The following is a 26,870-nucleotide window of genomic DNA, read 5'->3' as shown; positions in this document are numbered from 1 at the left end:
CTAAGGACCCTGGCGATGGGTTGGAGGGCATCATGAGACTGCAAGCAGAGGGCGAAAACCAACGTATTATTTACGGGTTAAATACGAGGGTCGAGGTGACGAGGAAAACATTGGGTCTCAGCATCTGCTTGTTGCAGTCACGTGATCTATCCTCTCTCCCCCCGCCGAGACCAGGTGCACAATGCCTGTACAATCACCCATAAAGACCACACGGTGGTCAAAACGTCTGACCTAAGTCTCGCCTGTTGTGTCTCAAAACTATTTCGTTGTGCCTTCAGTTTCGAACAAGGATATTCCCAACTACAGCCGGTGTTTTTATGGGTTCTAAAAGGAGATCTGGTTTGCGTATGGCCATACACGTAGGAGTGGTTTCCAAAGTGAACTTTGTTGGGATGGTATTTGTAAAATGCACGGCACGTGCTCCCTGGGTCGGACCGACCCAGCACGCTACCCTGTACTCCACGCGAGCCTGGTGCCAATATACAAACGAGCTACATACAGGTTGCACCGCCATGGTCGAGGCCTGTTCAGGAATGTGATAGAACCTGTCCCGCACTTACAGGTGTTTCGCATGTAGACGTGGAACCGAGTGGTGGTGGGAGTTTCAACATTGTGGACCCTGGAAATCATTCCCCCAGAGTACAAAAATTCCCCAAACGCTCAAACCCCGTCCCCAAGACCCACCACACATCCTTTGCACAAACACAAACAGGAAACCTGACCGGAGCTAAAGTTTAAAGCTCGATTGCAGTGGAAAAGCAAATATTAAAAGAAAAACCCGGTAGATATGACTGTAATAATTAGCTCGGAATTAAAGAACGCCTTACATTCTTGTTTTAGTGAAAGTGCTGTACCCTCGTTCATACTCAACGATGCACAAGGAACTTGAATGCAGCAGGAGGCTATTTGGCCTGTGAGGCCTGCGCTACAAAGGTGTAGGAGGCAGTAACCAGATTTGAACCAGAGACCTCAACGTACAGTCAAACGATATAGAACCATGAAGAACTAGAACGGCACTCAGTGGAGTGCATACGTCCGCCAGGCTGAACAGTGTCTGGTTGTATCCCACTAATAGGCAGGATCTGGATCCAGATCTTCACCAAAATCAAATTGGCTTGTTCTTGTCATCTACCAACTCATCCACAAAGTTGTGTTCATATCCGTCTACAACATTTTTAGATATCGTACCGTATATCGTTTTTGGCCCGATATCTCAATGGTGAAGAATCACTTGATAGTTCTCGTATCCGGTTACGGATATTCACTAAAATCTAATCAAGTCGTGTTTGTCACACACCCAACCAGTCCACCAAGTTTCGTCTGAATCCGTCCAAAACTTTATGAGATATCCTCGTCACAGACAGACAGACAGGGGTGAAAACATAACCTACGTCCACATTCAGTGGTGGAAGTAAATATATCGTCAAGGTACAGACAAAGGTTTGTAGATAGATCTGACTTGAAAGGAAACCATAAGATCCTCAAAGAAAGGTGCTAAATGGACATTTCCACTTTGCATTTCTCAACGATTGATGGTCTCCTTGCGGAGAGTAACTAGAACAGAGGTAAAGATAGCTTTTAACTTGACAGTGAAGATCAGAAGTAATCAACACGCCCCATGCGGTCGGCAATACAGATGTCAAAAAGCTACTCAGTGCAGCAAAAAAACAAAATAAGAAGAAAACAAAAAATATCCGCTCTATGTACTTTGGTGAGTTTTGAAGAAATTGAGTGACGGATACCCAAGGTAGCACGTGTACATTGCACGGATCTCGATCCACGCGTCAGGGTCCACTCCTTGGTGGAAGCCAGCTTGGATTTCGGTCCTTTCTGAATTCCCTTCCTCCACAGGCGGCCGTGCGGACTGCAATAAGGCAGCAATTTGGTCAAATCTCTCCCAGATGCTTTCGTTGCGATTCGTACCGACTCGACTCAAAGCTCCTACAGGAGAATCACGTGACGTGAAGTACGTCAAGCAGCTGGGGCAGGCAGCAGATGCAGCAATCAATGGAGGAAAAGACTTTTGAATGCGATGCACGGCGACACGTTCCACTTTATTCCCAAGTCAAGGAGGAACCATTCGAGTATACATTGCTTGTGTATCATCCGTGTGTGTCTATCTATCGAGTGTGAACAAACGACAATGGACGGTGCCAACGCTTACAATATGTACAGGGAAACAGAGAAAGTAACAACCGAGTATGACGTCGAGTCCACAAAGTGCGGAACATGATGTGGAGCGTTGCAGAATTACGTTACACGTCTCTCCTTTTGCTTTTGCACAAAATTAACTGGAAAAAAAGAAAAAAAGAATAAATTGCACGTTAGTGAGGATTCCAATTCAAGAGTGTAGCATCTGCTCCAATATGAAATCATAGGGAACCCAAAGCGATCAGCTCGTTTTTACCAACAATGTCTGCTGTACTGTCCATCCATCAAGTGTTAGCACGAAGCCATTGCCTGAAAAAAAAGAGAAACTTTGCAAATTGCCTCGTACGTCCATCAATCAGAGGCGACACCACACCAATAAGTAGGTAAGAAGGGAATGCTGCAATTGGAATGATTTATGACCAGAACCGTGGCAGGAGCGGGCAGGAAACCGGGTATCATATAGGAGCAGCAAATTGAGGGGGCATAACACCTGCCGCAATTTCACATAACCGTCGACTGACCACTTCAGCCGCGACCTTGGACAAAAAGCTACATTGGCGAGCAGTCGCGGCACGGTTGGGAAACAAGAAATCACGACTCGCGACTCAGAGGCGTTTCTTGATAAGTTTTTCTAATTTACGAATGCGCGAGCTCTCCTGCTCAGGAGTCGCCCCCGAGGCAAGTGCAATACCCTCCTGCCCAGCAGGCGGTGGAGGCTGGCGCTGTCGGAAAAGCTCCAGCATGGCACTCTGCTCTCCACGTTTCAGACCCTGAAACAAAGATATTGGACAAGGGTAGGGGAGAAACAAAACGGTGGAGGTGAGCTGTGAGAGTGACACGTCATTCGGAGCAAAATCATTGACAAACGCGATTCATGTGATGAGTTGAACAAACGATACATTGCGTGCACGTATGTAATAACAAAACAAATAGGATTTTGATCGTCACTCCGGTGTACGCAAGAACAAAGCAAATGTATTGTGCTGTCAAGCACGTTCCGAGTTTTGTGCATTCGACACTACCGGAAACCACAAAGCATCGGTGGAACTCGAGAGTTCTTCAACGAACCACGACACCTGCATCAAAATAAATAAATAAAATATGAAACTTCAGGGAAAGTTTACTCCTTTCATGATATGCTGCTCCCCCCCCACTCCAACCCCATGACAAATATTTCAAAACCCTCACCCCTCCACCCAGAGGTTGGTTAGAGTCGCCATATGCTGAAATCAACTCACCCTGCCAGGTCTGTTTTTAGCTTTACCGCAAGTACAGTTTCCACGCACGCCATGTGGTGCGACAGGTGTGACTATCCCATAGCTGTCTGGTTCACTTGCAAGATGGAAGGGGGAAACCACGTAAAAGTTGATGAGACCACCTGACCAGGACATAGACCCGTGCGGCACAAATTCCAAGTCCAAGGGAACGGAGCATTTGTATTTGCATTCACAAGGTAATCCTTATTCAGTGCGTACGTGTTTAGCATGTACAGGAAAATGTGCTACGGTCAACTATGATCAAATAAAAAGGGCAGCCCCGTCAAGAAGGTGTCCTTCAACTTCTCGAACAGTGAAAACATCAATCATGGTTATGAAACAACTCTGCTATTATTAGGGTGTTACCCTGTTACCCGGGGCAGGGAGATACACTGTAAAGGTAAAGGGATGCAAATCCGCTAATTGGCAAAATTCTGGAACCTCTCCACTCGGTCCAAAACAATACTTACGAATAAATGACTAAAGTACCAAAACTAATATAAATGTGTAGTCATCACAAACACGATGTGTGCACGACAGTAACAAACGTGAACTGTGAGAGGAGCTAACCATCCTCGTCATCCATCACGTGCGGTTGCGTGTGACCTACCAGAAGCGAGCTGAGCAAGCGAGGTGTGCACGTTACACCAGGTATCACGATCGCATGTACACCCAGAATGAGTGCGCAACCTCACTGACACTCATCTCTTAAATGTCTCACCTGACACATTTACTCGGAGTTATTATTCTGTTGATGGTTACAGCATCACAATCGGTAAGTAGAGTTTCCATCAGGTCGACCAACGAAGAAGAATCAGAAGAAAAAAAAAATCATTTTAATCAGAGTCTATTTAAACTGGACCAGCAAGGTTACAAAAATGAGAACTGCTTCTGACTTCAACAATTCGAAGATATTGTTACGGTTGTGGAAATTCGCATTACACCATAAAGGTCCCTCAGGTGAGATATCTCCATAGGTACATGTGTAGTTAGCCCAAACCCGTTGTATAGAGGGAATTTATGTGATCCATTCGGGCTGCGATCCTCGAGTTAGTCGTTTTTCTTTTTCTATCTTTTATTTCAAACAAACAGCATCTCAGCAATCACGCCATCCCCACCACAGCGCCAACCACACTACAACGACACCACATCATCGCTTCTACAACCATTCGCAAACACCACCACCTTCGCCTTTACCTTCACAACTTCATCCCACATCATCGCTTCTACGGCCATTCCCAAACACCACCAGTCAACACCAAACGTCGTGTTCCCGGAGCCGTTCAGCCATGGAGGCCGAACGCGTCGATCCGCGGATCAGGAATGCTTCAGGCCCACTTCTCCTCCGTCCAATGGGCAAGCGCGAGACGGCTTGGCCCCGCCTCCAGGCGTGTGTCGGTGAATTCCGTCTATGTCCGTCTATGCAAATTTTAGGATCAGGGGAGGTTCACGCCCATTTTTGCCCGACCAATGGCTGACCGGGGGGGGGGGGCGGTGTGGCCCCGCCTCCAATCGCGTTCTGATCCGGGAATTTGCATATCGGCGCCTCCCGAGAGCTATAAAGGTGCGAGCGGAAGGCGACTCACGAGGAGAGTGTGGAACTGGTGGAGCTAAGCGTGAGTTGGAGCGTTGAACGTTGAGCGTTGGAGAGCGTCGTTGAGAGTTGAGCCGGAAGAGGTGGAGTGCGCGCGGTGGAGCGGCAGGCGGCGGGTCGGGGCAAGGAAGCTCGGGTCCGAGGTAAGGAGGACGGCGGTCAGCAACGAGGTTGCGGTGTGGGGGATCGCTCGTCTCGTCACGGGACCCAAGCCAGCCAGCCACTCACCTCCCCCAGGGCATCAACAATTTCCCCTTCCCCCACGCTGAGATAGTGCAAAGGGGGCCCCGTTCCTTCCCCACCCCAAACGTGGTGCCAACGAGCACACCAAGGGCACGGAGTCGGGGCACAGCGGCGCGGACATTTTGCGGCTTGCCCGCCAACGCATCACGAGGACGCAGGTAAGACCTCCCCGGTCTCGCGGACCTGGCCGCTCCTCTAGGTCCCGCGCACATTTGGCATACAGGCCTGTCTGCCTCCTTGTCTGTGAGGGTGGCTTCCACCTTTTGCTTTTGTGTAAATGTGTGTTGGCGCTGTCTGTGAAGTAAAACTGTGTAAGTGTTGCCGTGTGTACGCGTTAGGTCGGTGTCAACTGTTTTCTTCTTGCCTTTGCTTTTTGTGTATGGCTGTATATACGTGCTTTCCGTGTGTCGCGTAATAAAATGCTTGCTTGTTGAACTGTGCCCGTTTCACTTCGTCTTTTCTCCATTTGAATCTCCATCTTGCATCACGTAAGGGGTTCGTAGTGGGTGCAACATCCTGGTAATTAATCTGAACCGTCCAGGTGGACTATAACACCGCTCGGTTATCCCGATAGTACGGAACGGGCCGCCCAAGCGGCTCGTGTCCGGTGTCAACCTGTGGCGAGGTACGATCACCCGGTTTACCATCTGCGTGGGTACTTAGGTAGATCGAGTTTGGCGAACAACCCTATCCTACGCGGGTGGCCGATTGGCATGATTGTGGTGAGGTCGAAAGGCCCACCCGTGACTAGCTCCCGGCGTTGGTCCGAGAGGGTCACGACAGAATTGTCGGTCCGGTGGGCGACGTGCCGCAATTCGAGTTACGTGGCCGTTCGCACACCGGCGGGCGCGAATTCGCAATAATATCAATGCTCATCATCTCTGCACCAAAGGCGACCAAAGGTTATGTATTCTCCCTAGTCTGTCTCTTGTCTGTCTGTCTGTGAGCAGGATATCTCAAAAAGTTGTGGACGGATGAAACTTAGTGGACAGGTTGGGTGTCTCATAAGGATGAATCGATTATATTTCGGTGAAGATCCGAATCCGGATCTGAAGACAAGAATTTTTGTTTTTTAATTCAAGTGATTCTTCACCGTTGAGAGATGGTGCCAAAAACTACACACAGTATAGCATGATATTTCAAAATGGTGTGGACGGATTATGACGAAGCCTGGTGGTACGAGTCGAGTAAGTGACAAGAACAAGCCGAAGCAATTTTGGTAAAGGTCCGGATGTAGATCTGACCTATCAGTGGGATACAAAATGTAAACTTTACAGCCTGGCGAGGGAGGTATGTACACTACCGAGTGCCAATCTAGTTTAGAATGAGAGAGGAACCACTCTGGAGAGCACAATTAATCCATAAAGGGAAACAATAAGTTGAAGGCAGAAATTGCTGATTGCTGTTTGGAAATGTTGACATTTGAGTCTCACCATCAGCCATGTCATGAGGCTGACAGGATAGCCAAGAGGTACGCCCACTGGTCCCTGGGCCGTCTACCCTGGGATCGAATCTCGACCCAGCTATAAACTGTCAACTTGGTGTTTTGCATGTGGGGCGAGGGATCAATATGTGTGCCGTCCCTCGAGTGGATGGTAAACCGGGTGTCCCGTCTGCAGACATTAGTCAGTGGACGTTAAAGATGCCACGGTGTCCTTCGTGAAGAGTAGGCGACGAGATATCGCCGGACACCATGGAACAAATTCCAAAGTCTCGCCCTAACCTCAGTCGAACGCAGGCCTGGCCAGCCAGTTCGGGAAAGACTTGGGCCAAACTTTCCCCTCCCCCACCCCCACCGGGGCCAACCCCACAATGACGTGGGAATAATCGGGGCCATCAAAGAAAAAGAAGAAGACTACAAAGTTTAAACTAAATTCCCTTCCTCCTTTTATTTAGCACCACTAATGCCAAGAATGTGAGTAAAACTTCCCTGAAAAAGAATTAAATAAACAAAAAAGCCTACAAAAGGTTGTTTGAGAGCCGCTTGGATGAAAAACAGATCTTTGAGCACTGCAACAAAAGTGTCTCTTCAGAAAGAAGCAGCAAAAATATTTTGACAAGCACCAATTCATCAAGAAATAAAGTTTCTAATTACCTGGACACACTGCCTGAAAGTATTTCCAAACCTCTCGCAGCAATTAAAAACAAACTTTTTTTCCAAAGATGCAGCGCCGATCACTCGAGAAGCCGGGCCTCAGCAAACCTTGGCACAAAGTCACTCGTGGAACGGAGACTGAGAGGTGGCTTTTAGAGACAGCAAGACCAATGCAGGTAATGAAAGCCAGAGCAGGTCAGATTTCTTACACAGCGCTGCCCTCACAAGCAAAGCCTTCAGCAGAAGAGCCGGTGTTACAGCGTTCCTGCAGCGAGCGAACGCGTACTCGGCCAAGCAAACGGTTGAGGACTGCAAGGCTTTCCTTTGTGCCGATTCTGATAAAAAGGCCTCATTATTGCTACATTTCCACAACAACAAACAAACAAATCGAATTATTCCCTGCAGGTAAATGGGGCCTCCCTCTATTAAGGCTTAGGTGTTCCTGCTAGGAAACACAATGCGGCAGTGTTATCCTCAGGCGAGCTGCCATGTAAAAATACCCACCACTACGGTTTCTTTGATGGCTCAAAACTGACTGTGATATTAAAGAAGCTTTATCAATGCGCTTTACAAGTTTTGAGCCTGCAAAGTACAACTTCAACGCTTCATAAGAACAAGTTTCCCAACAAGATTAACTCGTACAAAAGTAACACACAACTGGACATCCTGCAGTGTACATGTTTGAGTTAATCTGCAGATGCGTAGGCAATGCAAAACACATCAGTGTACAGGTACCTGCACCTGTATCTTTCAAGACAACGTCCTCAATCAAAATACGAGACAGAAGTAGAGGTACAGATATGCTAAAGGAGTAAGATAGAGGGATGTAGGAGTCGGCCCTGTCGAGAGACGCAAATACAAGAGGATCCAGGACTGCCCGTTCAGCATACAGAATGAAGCCGCTGTGCACAGCTGGGAATTTGATCGTGTGGAGATGACAATTGAAGGGCCTTGATTTTAAAAAAAAATCCACCAAAAGCCAGTCTGTCAGAAGCAAGCTACCCAGCACAGCAGGAATGTGGTGGAGAAGTAGCAAGACGGTGCTAAGGAACTCTTGCATGCAGGTAACATGGCTCGGGAAGCTGTTTTTAATAACAGCAACAGCTTGACTGCACACTCCGATGGTGACCTTTGGAAGATGCTCGGTGAGAAAATAAATAAATGAATTTAAAAAAAAGAAGAAGAGAAACAACTCCGAAATAAAACTTACGACAGAGTGGATGGCAATCTTGATGTTCATCGTGCTTGAAATCACGACTGCACTTAACTCCCTCTCCATCGCTCTTAGTGTTCAATATGCAATGAAATCCCATTTCATGAAGCTGGATCCAGTCATAATTAGAAAAATAAACCACTAACTTCAAAGGGGAACTGAAAATTCTCTGGGATAAACTTCAGATGATGATGATAAAACACAATCGCCAGATTCATGGCCTAACATTCCGGACATGCTCAAGCAGATTATGTCCTCTCGAACCCGACCCACACCCACACCCACTCACCTACTTTCCCTTCTCTATTCAGTAAAGCAATGCATGCCACATGGGCCGTTTGATAATCTGCAAATAAAAATCACCAATTCATGATGCCTTCACTCACTTCAAATGGCGCCACAACTGACTCCACTTGTGAGAAGGCTGAAAGCCTCAATTCTGTGTTTGTTTCCAAATCTCGTGTACCAAACTTCTCACTCTCGGTACACATCCTTCCCTGCCATACCCAACTGCTCCTGGACCTGAGAAGGCGAAGAAGGTTCTTCAACCCTCCACTCTGACTCTGCCACTGGACCGGACGTCAGCTCACGTGTCTCCTAAAATCCTGCTCTGCTGCTCTGCTGCTCTTGCACATCTTCTCTTTGCCCTTTGTCATTTGTGCTTGGTCATCTTCCATCAACTTGGAAATCTGCCAACATTCCTGCATTACATAAACGAGTTGCTTCTACTACTTTCCCATCAATGGATGGAGGCCCTCAATGTCAGACATGAGATCAGGACCGTCTCTGGACATATCTTGAGCTTTTGATACAGTCTGGCATCCTGCCCTGCTCTCCAAACTCTCTGCCGATGGCATCCAAGACCAACTCCACACATGGCGAAGTGACTTCCTCGACTATTGTAGCCAATGCGTGGCTCTCATTGCAATCCTTTCATTTCCTCTCCCTGCAAAGGCTGAAGTGTCCCAAGGCGGTGTTCCGGGTCCAGTCCTATTCCTAATCTTAATCAACCATCTCTCTGACTGGAAAAATACTCCATCTCTTTGCTGGTGACTGCACCCTCTGCCATGACATCCCTGATCAATCAAGTAGGCAGGCAACAGCCCCTTCCTTCTCTGCAGACCTTGATAGAATAACGAGCTGGTCAAACACTTGGGATATGACTTTCAATCTTGACAAATCTCACACTCTCACTTTGTCTCTCCGAAAGGCCAGTTTGACAACCCCCCCCCCCCCTTACCAACCCACACCCATCTACTTTCTTAATAATCCTCTTGAAGAAGTTTCAGTCATTCAAACATTTGGGTCTCACTCTCAGCTATGATCTTTCTTGGGGAAAACGCATATCTCAGTGGGACTCCAAAGTCAGCCGCAGACTGGGCATCCTCTGTCATGCAAAGTCCTTCCTTGGCACACCTGAACTCGTATCTACATACAACGCTTTCATCTGCAGCTTTATGGAGTAGTCTTCTCCCCTCTGGGCTGGATCCCCTGCCTCACACTCCAAGGCCTTCAAGAAATCCAAGGTCGTCAAGATCATTGGAATCTCCTGCAATGAAGCTGAGTGTATAGGTCTATCACTTTCACTTTTAACAGCCAACCTCCAGTTTGTTACTCCTACCTGCCTGTAGAACCAACTTCCATATTCTGTTCAATCTCATTCTTCCCTCCAGGTATTCAAGCCAGCTGTTCACCACCATTCAAAACCATGATATTTTATACTCCCATTAACACCTCCCTTTCCAAGCCCGTCTTTTTCCGAATTTTCAGTTTTTCCTTTCTGAAAGTCATGGCTGTATCCACCTTATTCACCCCATGTGTCCTCCGCTCACCCTCATTGCCCCCCACATCCTTCATTTCTCCAAATCTTCCTCTATTTTGTTCCTCAATCCTGCTGTTGGTGTCCCCCCCCCCCGTTCTCATTCTACTATCCCTTTTTTTCCTGTTACGTCCTTATCAGTTCTATGTTTTAGCTCCCCCACGAGCCTCAACATTGTATACAAAAAAATTGTAGTGGTTATAGAAGTAGTAGCATCAGCAGTGAAACCAACACACAATGGCCTGCTCTTTTAAAAAAGACAGTAGAATTTTAACGCCCACCAGTGAAAGCCAGCAATTGGGAAAACTGGCCGAACACTACCTCCAAAGAATGGAGGACACATTGATGCAACATCCTACCTGTGAGGCACCAAGGTAACAGTTTGTAGTTAAATGTGGAATCGAACCAAGAATAAGGAGGGGTGTGCCAACTCTGAGCTGTCATGTCAACCAGCCTCGAGGATGAAAAAAAAAAGAAACACATGCATTGCAAGTGAAGGACAATTGTAAAATCAGCAGTTTGTCAGGAGACGGTGAAAAAATGGTTAAAGTGAGGAGGAAGTTGTGGGTGAATAGATCGATTAGCAATCAGTTGTGAACACCGATTGGTATTATTAGCTTGTGCTTTATAATCAACATTTCATGAAAATGTGAGGATGCCAATTGTAAACTTTCATTACGAACGACTGGTGTTTAACCATACTTGGACTGTAATGGTCAGCATGTCCACTCTAATCTGGGAGATCGGCAGTTCGAACCCTGGCTGAGTCATCCCAAAGACATGACATCTCTGGTACCCAGAGTGCTCTGGGAAGTGACGTCCCTTCCACCAAGCTCAGCGGCTGTGTTTACATGAAGTCCAGTCTGGTGTTGTCTCATGTACCCCCCCACCCTCCTCCCCCTTTGCGTGCATCCGCCCACGTGCATCAGTCCGCGCGATTTGTGTTGCGGATTCTCCACAAGCCTGAGACCCTGTTTTTGTTTAAAAAGGATTTCTTCAACTGATCATGTTTCTCCATCACAAAATACAGTTCACACCCATTTCTTTCCTCCATCCCCACAATTTTTAGCTTATTTGGAATTTCAATTTCAGGTAAGGCACTTTCATCACGCACCGTCTGTCAATCTCCTATTTGGACGTTTCCGGCCAAACCGCTTGGCTGATCCGGCTGAAATTTGGCAGCAACGTTCCTCTCCTGACTGGTAACAGGGATTGCAAAGCTCGGTCCAGTCATGTGACTTTAAGGAGGTCAAAATGGCCAACTTAGCAAATTCCTTCAAAAATCTCCTCCAGACCCACCAGTCAGAATGCTACCAAATTTGGGTTCCAACGTTAGGACAGGGTAGGGATGTTAAATTCCAAACGTCATGCTAATCACGTGACCGGAAGTGTGTGAAAATGATCAACTTGGTCAATTTTGGGGAAAATCATGTAAATTCCTTCAAAAAAATCTTCCTCTCCAGACCCACCAATCAGAATGCTACCAAATTTGGGTTATAACACGAGGATAGGGTCCTGATCTAAAATTTTGGAAGCCATGCTGATCACGCAACTGGAAGTGCGTCAAAATGGCGGTCGCTCAAAATTCCTTTGTAAAATCTTCTTCGTTGGACCCACAAGTCAGAATGCTACCAAATTTGGGTTGCAACATAATGTCGGGCAAGGGATGTTGATTAAATTGCGGAAGTCATGCTGATAACATGTCCGGAAGTGTGTCAAAATGGCCGACCTGGTCAACTTTTGGGGAAATCGCAACAATTCCCTCAAAAATCTCCAGACCCACCAGTCAGAATGCTGCCAAATTTAGGTTACAACATTAGGACAGGGTCGTGACGTTAAATTGTAGAGGTCATGCCGACCACCTGACCGGAAGTGTGTCAAAATAGCAGACTTGGTAAATGTTTGGGAAAATCGTGGAAATTCCTTCAAAAATCTTCCTCTCCAAATGCACCAGTCAGGATGCAAACAAATTTGTGTTGCAATATTAGGCCAGGGCCCAGATAAGCTATAGGTGCAGAGGTCCTATTTGATTTTTTTTCATTGGCATCCAATACATTCATGCCCTTAATTTGTAAACGTTGTGTTTATTTGGCTTCAAGACATATCAGGTTAAAAGCAATTTTATGGGGTGACAGTAGCTTTTGTGGATGTAGAAAAATGTACTGTATTCTTCAGAATGGTAATTCAAAGCTAACTAAACAAGCTTCGTAGTTTTAAACCGTTAAAAAGTCAAACTTACCTTCATGTCGAGAACTTTCTGAAAGGTGTCTGGGCTGGAATCTGACAGCAACTTAATGTAGTTGTCGACAAATCCTTGAGGAGGATCTTGAGGTGACATGACGACCTGGAGAGAGTAGACATGATTAAATGCTGGCAATCAAGTTATTACCAGCAGCCTGGACAAACTTTGAGTAACAAGTGGTCCGGTTTTCTTGTATATAAATTAATAGAAAGTTACCCTGCTTGCCATCCGACAGTGTTCTGGATGTCTCAACAGCAGTTTGTACAATATAAACAAATTCACATGTCACATATGAACGGATCTTCTGCTGTGAAGATCAGCTATAAACACTAATGTATACTGAAGTCTTTGTCCTGGATCTGCTATATGTACAGTATAAGCAAATCTATGAGCCGAGGACAGGTAGACAGATAGATTGATAGATATAAAATAAAAACTGGTATGAAACAAGGTGGATAGGGAATTGATATGAAAATATCAGATGACATTTTAAAAAGACTTTCAAAATCAAGTTTTTTTTTTTTTTTAAAGCTAGCATTTCACTCTGTCCAAAATATTCTGCCAATTAAGTTGGCCAAAAACAGGAAAAACAACTGAACAAAAGGTGTTGTTCATGCTATCTGGACGGCCTTTTTCCGACACACACACACACACACACAGAGAAACGGCCCACACGGCTTGCATGGAAAGATAAGCCTTGTGAAGGCAAGCCATTTGTGCTGCCACCTGGGAGATAATCCCTGCCAATAAACTCGCCTGCACATTGGTCTCCTCAAAACGACCGCTTTATAAACAAAGTGCTTTTGCTAAACCTTTTTACGAGTTGAACTTACGCCACAAACTCACTACCAAACTTTAAAAATTACTAGCAAAATAATAATAATAATAATAATCATCATAATCATCATCATAATAACCAACAAAGAAAATGGTCCGGATGGTTTATATATTTTGTATCGTCTTTCCAACTCTGCTTCCCTTGACCAATTCCTGCAACTTCGAGTCACACTTTGACCTCAATGTCAGTGCATTTCCTTATTTTCCATCCCACCCTCTTCCCCTTCACTTACCAAATCGTGCGATAGAAAAAAAAAATTCCCCATGATGTGCAAACCCTCACACCTTTCCAAATCCCTCTACGTTGCTCTCATCCAAAGCTATCTTCCCCTTTCCTAAATGAAAGGCCATTGAGGATAATCAGTGATCTATTCTTACAATAAAACTGTGAAACGATTGTTTTATACATTACTATTAAAAGCAAGATATTCTCAAGTGTTTCCCCCCAAAGAGAAAGAAGAAAAAGAAGAAAAAGAAAAACAGAGAGGGGGGGGGGAGGAGGAGGAGGGAGAAACAACAAGCAGAATAAAGGGCAGCCTCCCTCTGTGGTGTGCATGGAATGAACTGCTGGCGTCTCTTTCGGAAGTGATCTGGATAAGCGAGCACGGGGAGTGCTGGCAGCACGCGGGGAGACTCCGAAAAGTCTGTGGCTGCAGTTTGGCAGCGAAGAAGAAAAGTATGAAAAATAACACTAAGAAAGAAAAAAAAAACCCTTCACGCCGGTCTGGCCATCAGCCCACCATGGAGGCCCGATGAAAAAAGAAAAGAAAAGAAAAAAAAAATCAGAAGCACAAGGCACGTTCCACCAAGGCACTAGGCCATAACTTTTTTGTTTTGTTTTTTTTTTTTTCTTCCCCAGCTCAGTTTACTAGCAGGGTTCTAAATAAAGCAGCAGGAATGAATGGCAAACAGCCCGGAAGGGAGGAGAAGCGCAATGGCCCAACAACAGTGCGCTGCCTCCTGTAAAGTTTACGTGCACACGTGTTTAAAAAAATAAATAAATAATAATAATAATAATAAAGTTCTCAGAACCACATGAAAGCGTTCCTCCCAATTTTGCATCCCGAGGACAGTATGCAAACCGGATGACCGACGGGTGTATCCCGTTGTACTGGTGTCAATTTCTCTTCACCATCCCAATCATGGAGCATAATCGTGGACGATTGGCATTCAACCGCTGGTGAAGCTGGACCTCATTATAATAGTGACCTTTTTAGGTACCGGGTGTGGTACCACATCGGAGGCCTCGCGTGCTCTGCTTCCTTTGATCAATATCCTCTCAATGTCTGATCACGTTGCCAAAACTTACATGTGCTCGCCCTCCATCAGGAAGTGGCCAAAAAGGTAATGCCCTGCTAACCAGAGGGCAGCCAGTCATTAAAATTCATATTTGTGGTGACTGCCCCCACTGAATGGTTAAGCAGGAACAATTATCAGGTAAAATTTAAAGTCTCAGGAAATTTTCTTTTTAATTAATACAATGCACCACTGCCACAGCCTATTGTTCCTACTTTCTGGTAGGACTAGTTTTGGCCAAATTATTTCACAAACCGGCTGGCCAAGCCTGGCGTTCAACTGAACGTGATCTGGACAGGAATTTGTAACTTGGTCAGGGCACAGGTGATAACTCGCCTACTCTTTGTGAAAAACACCGTGGGATCTTTAACTTCCAATAAACGAATTTGCTAGCGGACAGGATACCCAGCTTAAATTGCATCCGAGGTATGATGCACCCCGTGATGCAACACCCTGCCTGCAAAGTTCCAATCTGCCAGTTTATAGTCGGCTCGGAACTCAAACCCAGATTAGGCGGCGAAGAGGCAAGTGAGCTTCCTTTGCACAAATCCGTTGAACTCAATTAATACACAGCACCCCAAAAGTTGCTGCGGAATCATTCGAGTTTCACGTTTCATATTAAGAGTCTGCCAAAAGAAAAACCCAAATCTCCAAAGACATTGGGATAAATCCCCCCACCCACCCCAACACCAGCACACCAACAAAGAGGCACTGTTGATAGAATTATCAGATTCAAGCTTACGTTGTCATTGTATTCAGGCAGATTCAAAGTGAGAAAAGAAAAAGTAATGGGGAAAGGTTGGGAAAAAAAAATGGCAGCTGGTACTATTCATGGAAGATTTGGCTCAGGGACACAGCGGCTTTAGAAAACAATAAAATAGAAGATCAACGTGGATACAGCGGTACATAGCACCACTTTAATTCAATTTCCCGTCACATACTGGACACATTAGTTGATGGATAACAGGAGTCAATAACTCGTAGTCACTCTGCACTGTGGTGTCCTGTCCCTCTCGTCTGGACAAAAAGGTAAACTTGCGTAAAGAAAGTTGAAAAAGGAAAAGCAAATATACAACCTCGAACGGCACTCGGTAGAGCGCAAACCTCTGCCAGGCTGAACAGTTTACGTTTTGTATCCCACTGATGGGCAGGATCTGCATCTAGACCTGAACCAAAATGTAATCGGCTTTTTCTCGTCACCTAACCCAACTCATCCACCAAGTTTTGTCATAACTCATCCACAACTTTTTGAGATATCATGCCATATATATATCGTTTGTGGCCCCATCTCTTAATGGTGAAGAATCACTGAAAAAAATATATAGGTAACCGGATCCAGATCCAGGTCTTCACCAAAATCCAACAATTCATCCTTGTCACACACCCAACCTGTCCATGTTTCGTCTGAATCCGTCCACAACTTTTTTGTGAGACATCCTGCTCACAAGCAGACAGACAGGAGTGAAAACACAACCTCCGTCCACCTTCGATGGTGGAGATAATTACATCAAACTACAAGAAGCAAATTAATGTTCAATAAAACGAGAGTCCTTTTCATTACGTTTGTCCTGGCTGAGAACACAGATCCCAAAAATACACATGAAAACTTGGCACTTAAACCTACATTGAAAAACCCATCCTCTTGTCTCCTGATACTGGGAATTTGAGGGTTCCTCTGGGTTCGACCGTCGAACAAATTAAGCAGAGTTTTCCTCCCAACCCAACCCTCGCCCCCAAACCTCCCCCTCCCCCAAGAATACCAACCTATATGCAATGCAGTGTCTGTGCTCTATGCTTTAAATGCTAAGCATCAAAGAAAAGCAGGAGCACATCCCATTTCTAAAGCCTTTGGTACGACTCGGCCGAGATTGTGACTCACCATCAGCCAGGACCTTTCCTGGGTCGACCACGTAACAAAAGTGGCCTCCAAAGCCAACCGCAGATTGGGTATCTTCGGTCGATCCAAGTCTTTCTTTGAAAAATCAGAGCTACTCAGTATAGAAGGCCTTTGTCCATAGCCCAATGGGGTATGGTAACACACTCCACAATGCGCTGGTGTTTGAGAATCACATCTGTCTCTCCTGGATTCTGTGGAATCTAAAGCTCTCAATATTATTGAAATCTCTCGTGATGAGGCCAAAGCACAATGTCTGTTGCCGTCATATCGCAGGCAGGTTGGTGGTCTCTCTTTTCTCCCGTCGATTTTCCAACATTGCTCACTCCGCTCTCTCAGTCCTCTGGCCCAACTCAGCAGCTCCAGGATGCGCACGTTCTTCCAGTTATCTTCTACTGGTGAAAAATCCAAAAACCAAGCTGGCTGCACACCTCTGCTCTTGGATTCCTCACTTTTCAGGTCTATAGAACCACGTTACAGAGGTTTTCAGTCTCACTCTTCCCTCCAGGTATTCAAACAATCAGTGCACCACCACTTCGTATCATCCCCATCCAGACCCATGATAAAAAAACAACTATTGTTAAGAAATTGTTGCGGCCTGGTCCAAGTCAAGGCAAGGTTGAGCAGGCCAAAAAACATGGCGGCTTTAGACCCCAGTGAGGTTACCCAGGAAACACCTGAAAACCACATCGAGAGCGGTGGCCGAGGATGCGCCTGATAAAGGATATAATTAAATTAGGGCATTAATTATCTTCAAAAGGGAGGATGAGCTACCATATGCCAATTCGATAAGCTATTGGCGGATATAAAATGAAGCGTTTTATACGTGTCTGGTCGTGCGAAAAGCAAATGCAGTACAGGGGGTCCGAGAGAGACAAAGGGATTCTGCTCCGAGCAATCGTTCATACAGTAATAAAATCGATCGGATGTTGACTCCTCAGCCCTCAGGTTTTCCAAATTATCAAGCCAAATTTTTTGACCCATCTCATAACGACTGCCAGCTGTTTCTAAAGAATAATGGTGATGCACATCTCCATAAAACATCCACAATGAAACATTAATTTTTTTGTTTCTTTTTTTCTTTATTGAAATTTTCCCGAAGCAAGGGTGAAAGCGACTCACAGTTTTTTGGGTTTTATACAGTGTAATACTGTAATTGATAATTATCGGCACTCACACCGACTCCAATCGGCCAATGCCGATTACCGATATCGGCCCAGCACGTATCATGGAGTACGGTAGTGCTTCATATAGAGGGATGATGTGGGGAAAATATGGCCGCCCATTCAAATGTGTACACAATGATACGCTCATAAACTACTGTAGAGTGAAGTCATAAGCATTTAAAAGCCATACTTTTATTCTCGAGCGTTTTCTGAACTATCAAGACTTAAAAAGACGCCAAAATACATCGCTAAAGTACCGCATCGAGAGATCACTAAATTGCCAATTTGTACTTCTTCTTCTTCTTCCGCTCTCAAAACAATGTAAAACTGTCGCCCACCCCAACTCAATAGCGGCTGAAGTCATGATGAGGATTCCAACGCGAGGAAGTTATTTTGTCTCTGGGCTAATGCCCGCAACCCAAAACATAAAAATATAGAAAACATTAATCATTTCATGACAAAAAGAAATCAAACGTAATTGTGGAGTCAATCAAACCAGCCCAGGATCGTTGGTGAGAGGAAGATGGACAGTGCCATTCCAAAAGTGATACATAGCCAAACCATCCCCCAAATCAACTGAAACAAGTATTAAAACAATTTGATAACATAGATGGATTTAATCCAAACCAAAATAACAAAATATATAAAACATAAAGCATTAATTTTTTTTAACAATTATCCCATTGTTTCGCAAATGTGGTAATCCACATTGTGGACTGAACTAAAAGCCAAGATTGAGGGAGGAGGAGGGGGGGTGGGGAAGGGGTAGAAAGTACCACAAGCTAAATTTAATTACATAGATGGATTTAATCTATACTAAAATAACAAGGGGTGGACAGAATGGATACAGAAGGAAGCTTTTTCCTCCCTCCACACCCCCACCCCATCCCATCCCACCCCGCTTTTTCCATACCTATCTACCTTCTCTCTCCCTTCATCCCCTATCCTCTCTTTCCTCCCCTCTCCTCTCACTACCCACCCCTCTTCTCCTTCTCTCCTCCTCTCTCTCATAAACAGCTTTAATTTCCTTTTGAAATTATTTTTGCTTTGCTTTCCTTGTTCAGTTGTTACTTTTATTACCTTAGCAAACTTTATTGCGAAGGTTATGTTTTGATCGCTGTGTATTTATTTATTTATTTGTGAATATGTGTGTTTGTTTGTTTGTTTGTTTGTTATTCGCATAACTCCAAAAATATTGAACTGAATCGCAGCAAATTGGGTGGGATGATTGGTTATTATCCGAGGACCATTTGATTAGATTATGGGAGCGATCGGGTCAAAGGTCAAGGTCATGAAAAGGTCAAAATCGTCTTTTTACCATAGCGCGGTCAATTTGTATCCAATTTGCATGCAACTAATGCCAAAATGTTCAGAATTCAATGCCCCATCTTGTGATATGTGACATGACACAATGACGTAATAACCCTCATTAGCGGTTGGGAGTCAAAGGTCAGGCGGGGTCATGACATTGCAAAATGTGCGGTTTTAGTCATAACACGGTCAATTCTTATCCGATTTGCATTAAACCAACACCAAAATGTTGACTGTTCTGTTCCCCACACTCTAATACCAATTACAAAATCAAGAGTACAAAGGTCAAGGTCGAGGTCATGAAAAGGTCAAAATCGTCATTTTGCCATAGTGCGGTCGATTTTTATCCAATTTGCATGCAACCAATGCCAAAATGTTGTGAATTCAATGCCCAATCTTGTGATATAAGATATGACACAGGAAATTTAATGTTTTTAAGCCATCATAACACATATGAGATGGCAGATGTGGTATGGGATTAAATACCCTCACAATCAACGATTTCTGGGGGGGGGGGCGAAATGTAATGTTGGCGAAGGTATGCGCACTACTGAGTGCCCGTTCTAGTTTGACATTTGATGTACCATAATTGTTACTGAGCGTCTTCACTGCTGAAGCAGCTTTCTGAGCAAGGGTTATACTGGGTGGTTTGCCATTGCCTTCCCAGCAGTAGTTCGAGCAGGAATTTGTAATTTGGCCACGGTACCGGCGATAGCTCGCCTAATCTTCGTGAAGGACACCATCAGGATATTTAACGCCTTCAACTAATGGCGGAAGACGGAACATCCAGTTTAACGTCCATCGGAAGGACGACACACACATTGATGATTCACCCGGTCTGCGAAACACCAGGATGACATTTTATAGCTGGGCCGAGATTCAAACCTGGTTAGACAGCTTTGAGGTGAGTATGCACACCTCAAAGTCATCCTGATTTTTTTTCCTGCCTCTTAGGAGCACACGCATCTCCTGCATTATTCATACGCTTCGGAGCCATGATCGAACAATGTGCACAAAAAGTCCACGAGCGCGAGGAATCCCAGCAGGTCAAGTCAGTAGAATGAGAAGAAAGAATTACACCCAGGACATGCTGCACATAAGTAGTGAATGTAGGGGTTGTGGGTAGATGGAGGAGGGGTGGATTGTGTGACCATTGGTGGGGGGGGGGGGTTTATGCGCACGTACTGCTGCTTTATGCGCGGTTGGTGGGAGAAGGTTTTAGAACTGTTATATGCACGGCTGGTCGGTGATTGTTTATGCGCATGCATGGGGTGGTTTATGCGAGTCTGGTGGAACATGGTTTTAGAACTGTGTCATGTGCACGGCAGGTGGGAGATGGTTTATGCGTGGCTGATATAAAATGGTTTTATAACTGTATTTTGTGCAAGGCTGGTGGGCGATTGTTCATGTGCACGCCATGGCCTGCCGCAGTTGGGCTAACGTCATCAGCTGCTTTTGATGACCGAGCAATCGTCATTCCATTTCATCCCACACGTTCTATGGGAGAAAGATCAGGCAAAACAGCTGGCCAGGGAAGTGTAGGAATGTTCTGTTGTGCACTGAAATTGGTGACCACATGTGCGACGTGAGGGTGTGCATTATCCTGTTGAAGTGTTATGTGATGTCTATTAACTTGCAGGAACGGGAGAACATGAGGACACAGAACTTCATAATGGCACTGAACACCTGTCACATTGCCACAAATGACCTCCAGTTGGGTTCTTTAATGTGCAGTGATTCTTCCCCATACCATCATGCTTCCACGGCTGAACGACGGACATTGCATAACACATACATCAGCGTACCAATCCCCTTCTCATCGATAAACGCCACAATGGCCATCACTACTGTCAAAATGAAAACTCGACTCATCTGTGAAGAAGATATCAGCCCAATCTTGTCACCTGAACCTCAGACGTTGTCTACACCAAGCTCAGCACACGTCGAAGACGTGGAAATAAAATTGGGCACACTGCTGGTCGTGGTGGTTGGATGTACCGATTCCTGACTGTTACGGCACCGATTGGTCACAAGCCGGGGATGCTTCTGTCAAACTTGCTGTCTGGAATCGATTCCTAAGGCGCACCAACCGGATATGATTATCCTGCCGACGTGACGTCACACATAGTCGCTCAGAACATGGATGGTCTCTGATGTTGCTAGTTTGTTGACAATGTCTGCAGAGTGACTATGGTGTTTAGATGAACACCAAAACGCTGAACCACAACGTTTTGTGGCATTCCTGTCTTAAGCATGCCAATAGCACATCGACGTTCGTTTTCGGAATGGCATGGCATCACGTTTACGACGTTTAGACGTCAATCAAAATGTTTTTCACAGCTGGGATGGTTCACCGAATCGTGTTGCATCGCAATTTGCTCAGTACACGTGCATGGCAATTTGTGCGTGCAGTGCACCGTATGCACATGCAAGTTCCGGATATTCGCGGATAGACTGGGGAACATGTCAAGGCACATGCTGGTTGACCATTATATTGCTGGGGTACATGTCAGTATCATTTTGTGTAATTATTTTTTGTGGTGCACAGGAACTTTTTTCTGTTCGTATATATAGATCAGTAGAGTACCCACCCTCTGTGTGGGGTCGAGTTTGCGCATTATGTGCTGCAAAAAAGTAGTCTGTGTTTTGCAAGAAGACTATAGACGTTTCCGTGGTGTGCGCATAAAAGGTTCTAGAATCCAGATGGTCTAAAGGTCTAATGGGTGCAGTTCCAATCGTACTTTGGGTCTAAGGGGTCAAAATGGTCAAATTTCTCAAGCCTATAAAAAGGGTCTAAATGGTCTCAAGCTCTAAATGATCAAGGGTCCAAGCTGTCCAACATGTTTGAAGGGTGCAAGGGCACCTCTACTTATTTGACACCCCTCCCCCAATTACTCCCACCCTCGTGTGTCGTGCGAGGTCTGCCAGGGAAAGTTTTTGGCCCGAGTGACATAATGGTTTGAGCATCCGTTCTGAGTTTGGGAGGTTGGTGGTTCGAACCCGACTCCAGCTGAGTCCAAAACTTTAATAATGGTATGGGCTACTTCCTCACTTGATGCTCACCTTTTAAAAAGGATAGAGCATGGACAAACAACCATACATTGGCAACCATCACACAAGCTTGATGGGCCTAATGGCATCCTTTGCATGGCTATTCCTTTAAGGGACCTTATAAAGTCTTTCTCGAGCCGGCTGGCCAGGACTGATGTTTGCCTTGAGGCGGTTTCTAACAGGAACTTGGAATTTGTTCAGGGCGTCAGCGAGAAATCATTTACGTTTCACAAAATACACCACGGGACCTCAAACGTCCACCAATTAAGACGATCAGAAGAGACACCCAGCTCAACGTCCACCGAGGGAAGACGCACTTTGTGATACGACAGTATATAGTCTATCCGAGTATCGACCCAGACGAGAAAGCTCAAAGGTAAGTGCACCATCCTGTCGGACCCGTGATGGAGGCATATCGATATCATTTAAAATTTGCGTAATCAGCGTTTGGTGGGCTCATCCCACACAGCCTTGCATTACTGGCCATCCCTGCAAAAGGGAGGGAGGGGAAAGCTTGGAGAATGAGGGGAGGAAGGTCAAAAGTTCCACTGGTTTTGCATAGTAATATGCAGATGGTTTCTTTGAGCAACTTTTAACTGGCATCAACATCACCACAGGAAGAATGTGACATCTGTTATCTGTTAAGAGCCATGGAGGTGGGGGGAGTATTGCCTTCCCTGCTATTCATCATTCACCAGACTTGAATGTAATTTTGCTCTGTTCTCCTCCATCCAACATTAAAAAAAATCCCATCCTCATCAACATTTTGCAAAATCTATCGATAAGAGCCAGTTTGTTTGTCTGTTTGCTCCTTATACCTTTCCAAACACCTGGGCCAATTTCCCCAAAATTTGCTGCGACCACATTATTTTCACATGCTGAAGGTCAATGTCACGATAAAAACTTTCAGTTCTCAATCAAATTGATGTAAAACACGAAATAGCGGCGCTTTGGGCAATTGAGCGTCATTCGTCTGGTTCCTCCCTCGGCAGGTAGAAGGGTGTTGTTTGGACTGTGCTTGTGTGGTGCAAGGTCGATGCTCTGTTGGGAATCAAACGCATTGCATTCAAATATTTGTTTTCCACATGCTTAATGGAAATTAACATACAACGGGTCCTCAGTCTCCAAAGGATTACACCGAGTCTAATGAGTGGTTGCATCATCCTGTACGACGTCAATCAAGGAAATGAGGCAATTTGGCCCATCATGGCCATGTTGCACTCACAAATATATTTTTTTTCCTGCAGGTGCAAAACGTCCATTTTGGGCCTCAGACGTTTTTTTTTTTTTCTCTTGGTGCGTCTTCCCCTTGCTCATTCTTCCTCCCAAGTGTCCCTTGATGCTGCTGTTTGTACGTTTCCTTCCTTTCCACCGTCTTCATGGCTTTGCGTATTTACGGCTTCATCTTTGCTAACAGCAATATTATTGATGCTTTACTAAATAGATAATCCGATCTTGACCTAAATAGATAACCCACTCTTGATCAGGTGACCCAACTTGTTAATCATAAAATTTGTTTTTAATCCGCAACTGTGCGAAAACACGGGCTTTCTCCAAACAATATCAGCTCCACCATTATCGTGGCTCGTTTAGTCATTGCCAAGGGGGAAAGTCATATCCAACAGGCTCCAATTTCCCCACAATGCCTACCTTGAGAATCATCTCTGCGCGAGTCATGCCTTTCACCACTATCTTGGTGTAGCTGGCAGGAGCCTTCCGTACCACGTCCGATCCAATGGACGGCAGGTCTTGAAGCACAGTCTTGAGCGAATGGGTATCGAGAAGCAGCTGAGAGACAGGTGCGTACAGATGCACAAGCATTAGTGACATTTTCCATTCCATTTATCAAAGACAACCACCCCAAGGGGTATGTGTGCAAGCCTGCATTTTAAACAGTCTTACACACATGTTTCTGCCTTCGGAATTCTTCAGCAAGACAAAATCATGTGAAAGTGCAAAGATAGTCAGTGCACGGCAGAGATCTCTCACTAAGACAGCAACTCCTAAGAGTAAGTGGGACAGCAAGACATAAATAACAACTTCTTCAGAATCTATGTGAACTGCTACAACTTCCAGCAAGTTGTGTGCGAAGCATACGTCATCCGCTGGCCTCGTGGCGACGGAACATTTGGACTTGTGACGGCAACAGTCAGCTTACGGTGTGGGTGCTTTCATTTTTAGAGGAAAAAAAAAAAAACTGGTCATAGCAAGTAAATCAATATTTTTCATGGGTTAACAAAAAGTACAAGGCAGACATCACTTGAAACCAATCTACACATGCAATACATTTGTTCTCTCCCCTCAACAATCATGCGAGAAAGTCCCTTGTAATACAACGGGTGGTTCTAATCTGGCGTGGGCCTGGGTTTATGTTTCTGAACAGGCTTGCATGTATATTTAAATAACAATACCTGGTACGGTATTACTTTTTAAGTTATTCGTCAGCTTTGGGAACACAAGTCCCAGCTTTTGTATCCCTTTGGTATAAAATTTAACCCCCCCCCCCCCATTTTTCAGCACGTGGATTATGAAAGCAAACATTTGGCCATGGGTATTGTCTACCAACACTGCAACGCCAAATTATTTAAAAAAAATCAATCTACATTTGCCACACTGTCTTTTAGAATCGAAAATTCAGGTCACCGGGTCAAGGTTGAACCACCCTTGCAATTGCTTATCGGGAATGACGCTGCCTTCGGTTAACGGTTTGTCTTGTATTCGAAGAAGGAAATAAATATCGATTGATCGAATGACGACGACAATGTTTTCTTCCGTTTGAAACACAATCTTGGTTTGATCGATTGCAAAACTCATCTCTCGATTCGAAACATCGACAAATTCATAACCGAATGAAAGCGAGGAAAACAGGAGGCGTGCCGTGATGGAGCTGAAAATGATGCTGAAAAGGATGCGGGGGTTAAACAATTGGCCAGGAAGTCGCAGGATGTCCATTTTAAAAGGCGTCTGACCTTGCTCTCTCTCTCTCTCTCTCTCTCTCTCTCTCTCTCTCTCTCTCTCTCTCTCTCTCTCTCTCTCTCTCTCCTGTAGTGACAAAGCAAACTCTGGAACACTGATAAACCAGCACAGTGGGCCCACAGCCCCCTTGAGCAAAAGGCAGGAGAGCATCACTTTAAATGGCAGGTATTCCTGGATCTTTACCTGTTCTGCGCCCACCGTGCTGACGGGCTTGCACTTGAACACGTGGTTGATAAACTTGGGGATGAAGGAGCTTTTGAGGAATCGAGAGTCGGCATATCGAGGAAGGTGGGTTGAAGAAAGTGGGAAGGAAACATCAGAAACGCAACTTTATGACAGACTTTTCAGATTTAGATAACATTTATATCATTGTTAATTCTTAAGTACAAGAAGTGTAACATCGTATTTATTGAAAACTAATGAAGCTGCCATGTGTATGAAGCCTTATAACCCATTGGCTGAAGAGTTTGTTGGTTACATCCAGCATCTTGGATTTCTGGGAAGACCCAGACGTCTTCGGAAGTCTCACATTCATAATTTGAATTATCCGACCTGTTATGACCACAAAGTATTGTATGCGCACATAAGCAGGAGGCATGTTTTTGCTTCGTGTACGTAAGCTGGGTTATTTTCATTTTCAGGGGCGATCGAGCCGGCGGTCTTGCCAATACACCGCCAAAATAAAGGGACGAGAAATTTGTGGAATAAATGAAGGGGTTTTTTGTACATAATCTCGGTTTTAGCCCAAGTTTTCAAGCCTGAATATTGTGAAAATACAGAAGGGCCACCGGTCATCATCAACGACCGAGATGTTACTGAAATTTAAGTTAATACTGATATTCCGTTCAAGTGATTACAGAGTTTCACCTGGCCATGATACCCAAAAGGACTACAACGGGATCTATCATGTCGACATGAGTGCAGATGGGATAGCCAGCTTTTAAATCTCTGAAAAAAAAAATTAAGCACTCGATAACAGTGCCCCCCCTACTGGAACCAAATCATAAAAGCAACCAAAAAAAAAACCAACCTCAAAGATCACACAGGTGAGCTTCTGCCATCTCAAATTCGACCAACATTTTAAAACCTGAAATTTTCACCTCACCTCGTTCATATTCCCTTCTCTCCCCTCCTCTTCCACACCTCCATAACTCACACCCTCCTCCCCCCTATCATCACACCTTCCCTTCATTTTATACACACCTTCCACCACCCTCAGAAATAATGTAGAAGGCTCTGAAAGCACAACAGGGATGGAACTAGTCAATTCTAAAAATAAAACAAAATAAACAACTGCCAAAGGACTAGACCCTTGAGGCCCTTCTTGATATCCGCCACCAATGGCTGCTCGAGCTACTTGAGCACAGCTGAACAATTAAAAGCTTCGAACATGAACCCCAACCCGAAGATGAAGCCGAGTGAGCTGCTTTGCAGGTTGAAGAAAACCAGGCCACCAACTTGGGGATGTCGAGAGAGATGAACCAACATGGCCAATTTTTCGTGCAAGAAAATCGTTTTGGAGGAAGAGCATTCCACAGCTCAACAAAGTAAACATGTCCAGCTAAATAACCACCACACTCAAAATGGTGGCAACTGGATCTTTCCAAACTCCTAATTGCTCTGTAGACCACATCGGCACAGCTGGAGAAAGAAATGCGTAAAATGCATGCTTTGTTCGATGGATGTTGTAAGGCCCAGGAAATGGTAAAAGGGGGAAAAAAATCCA

The 26,870-nt window shown here is 45.1% G+C and overlaps 2 protein-coding genes across 2 annotated transcripts in view; both read right to left on the bottom strand.

Moving 5' to 3' along the window:
• The window catches only part of LOC147011246 (refilin-A-like), a 38,749-nt gene extending 36,978 nt beyond the window's left edge, over nt 1-1,771 (bottom strand). Inside the window, exon 1 of the mRNA XM_085859251.1 lies at nt 1-1,771. This exon is cut by the window's left edge and continues 1,022 nt beyond it. The gene's annotated coding sequence lies outside the window, so the exon portion shown is untranslated.
• A 264-nt stretch (nt 1,772-2,035) lies between these two features.
• VPS53 (VPS53 subunit of GARP complex) overlaps nt 2,036-26,870 on the bottom strand; it is a 70,682-nt gene continuing 45,847 nt past the window's right edge. Inside the window, exons 19-22 of the mRNA XM_085859249.1 lie at nt 25,328-25,397; nt 23,819-23,956; nt 12,611-12,715; nt 2,036-2,921 (exon numbers count right to left, since the gene is read on the bottom strand). Coding sequence (XP_085715375.1) covers nt 2,757-2,921; nt 12,611-12,715; nt 23,819-23,956; nt 25,328-25,397 — 478 coding nt within the window. The 3' untranslated portion in view covers nt 2,036-2,756. The remainder of the gene's footprint in view (nt 2,922-12,610; nt 12,716-23,818; nt 23,957-25,327; nt 25,398-26,870) is intronic.

This window comes from Eptatretus burgeri, chromosome 16 (assembly GCF_056783735.1).
Source record: "Eptatretus burgeri isolate ZD-2024b chromosome 16, Ebu_testis_v1, whole genome shotgun sequence".
In the NCBI taxonomy this organism is placed as follows: Eukaryota; Metazoa; Chordata; class Myxini; order Myxiniformes; family Myxinidae; genus Eptatretus; species Eptatretus burgeri.
Note: the sequence above shows the minus strand (reverse complement) of the source record. Positions and strands in the feature narration are given on the sequence as shown.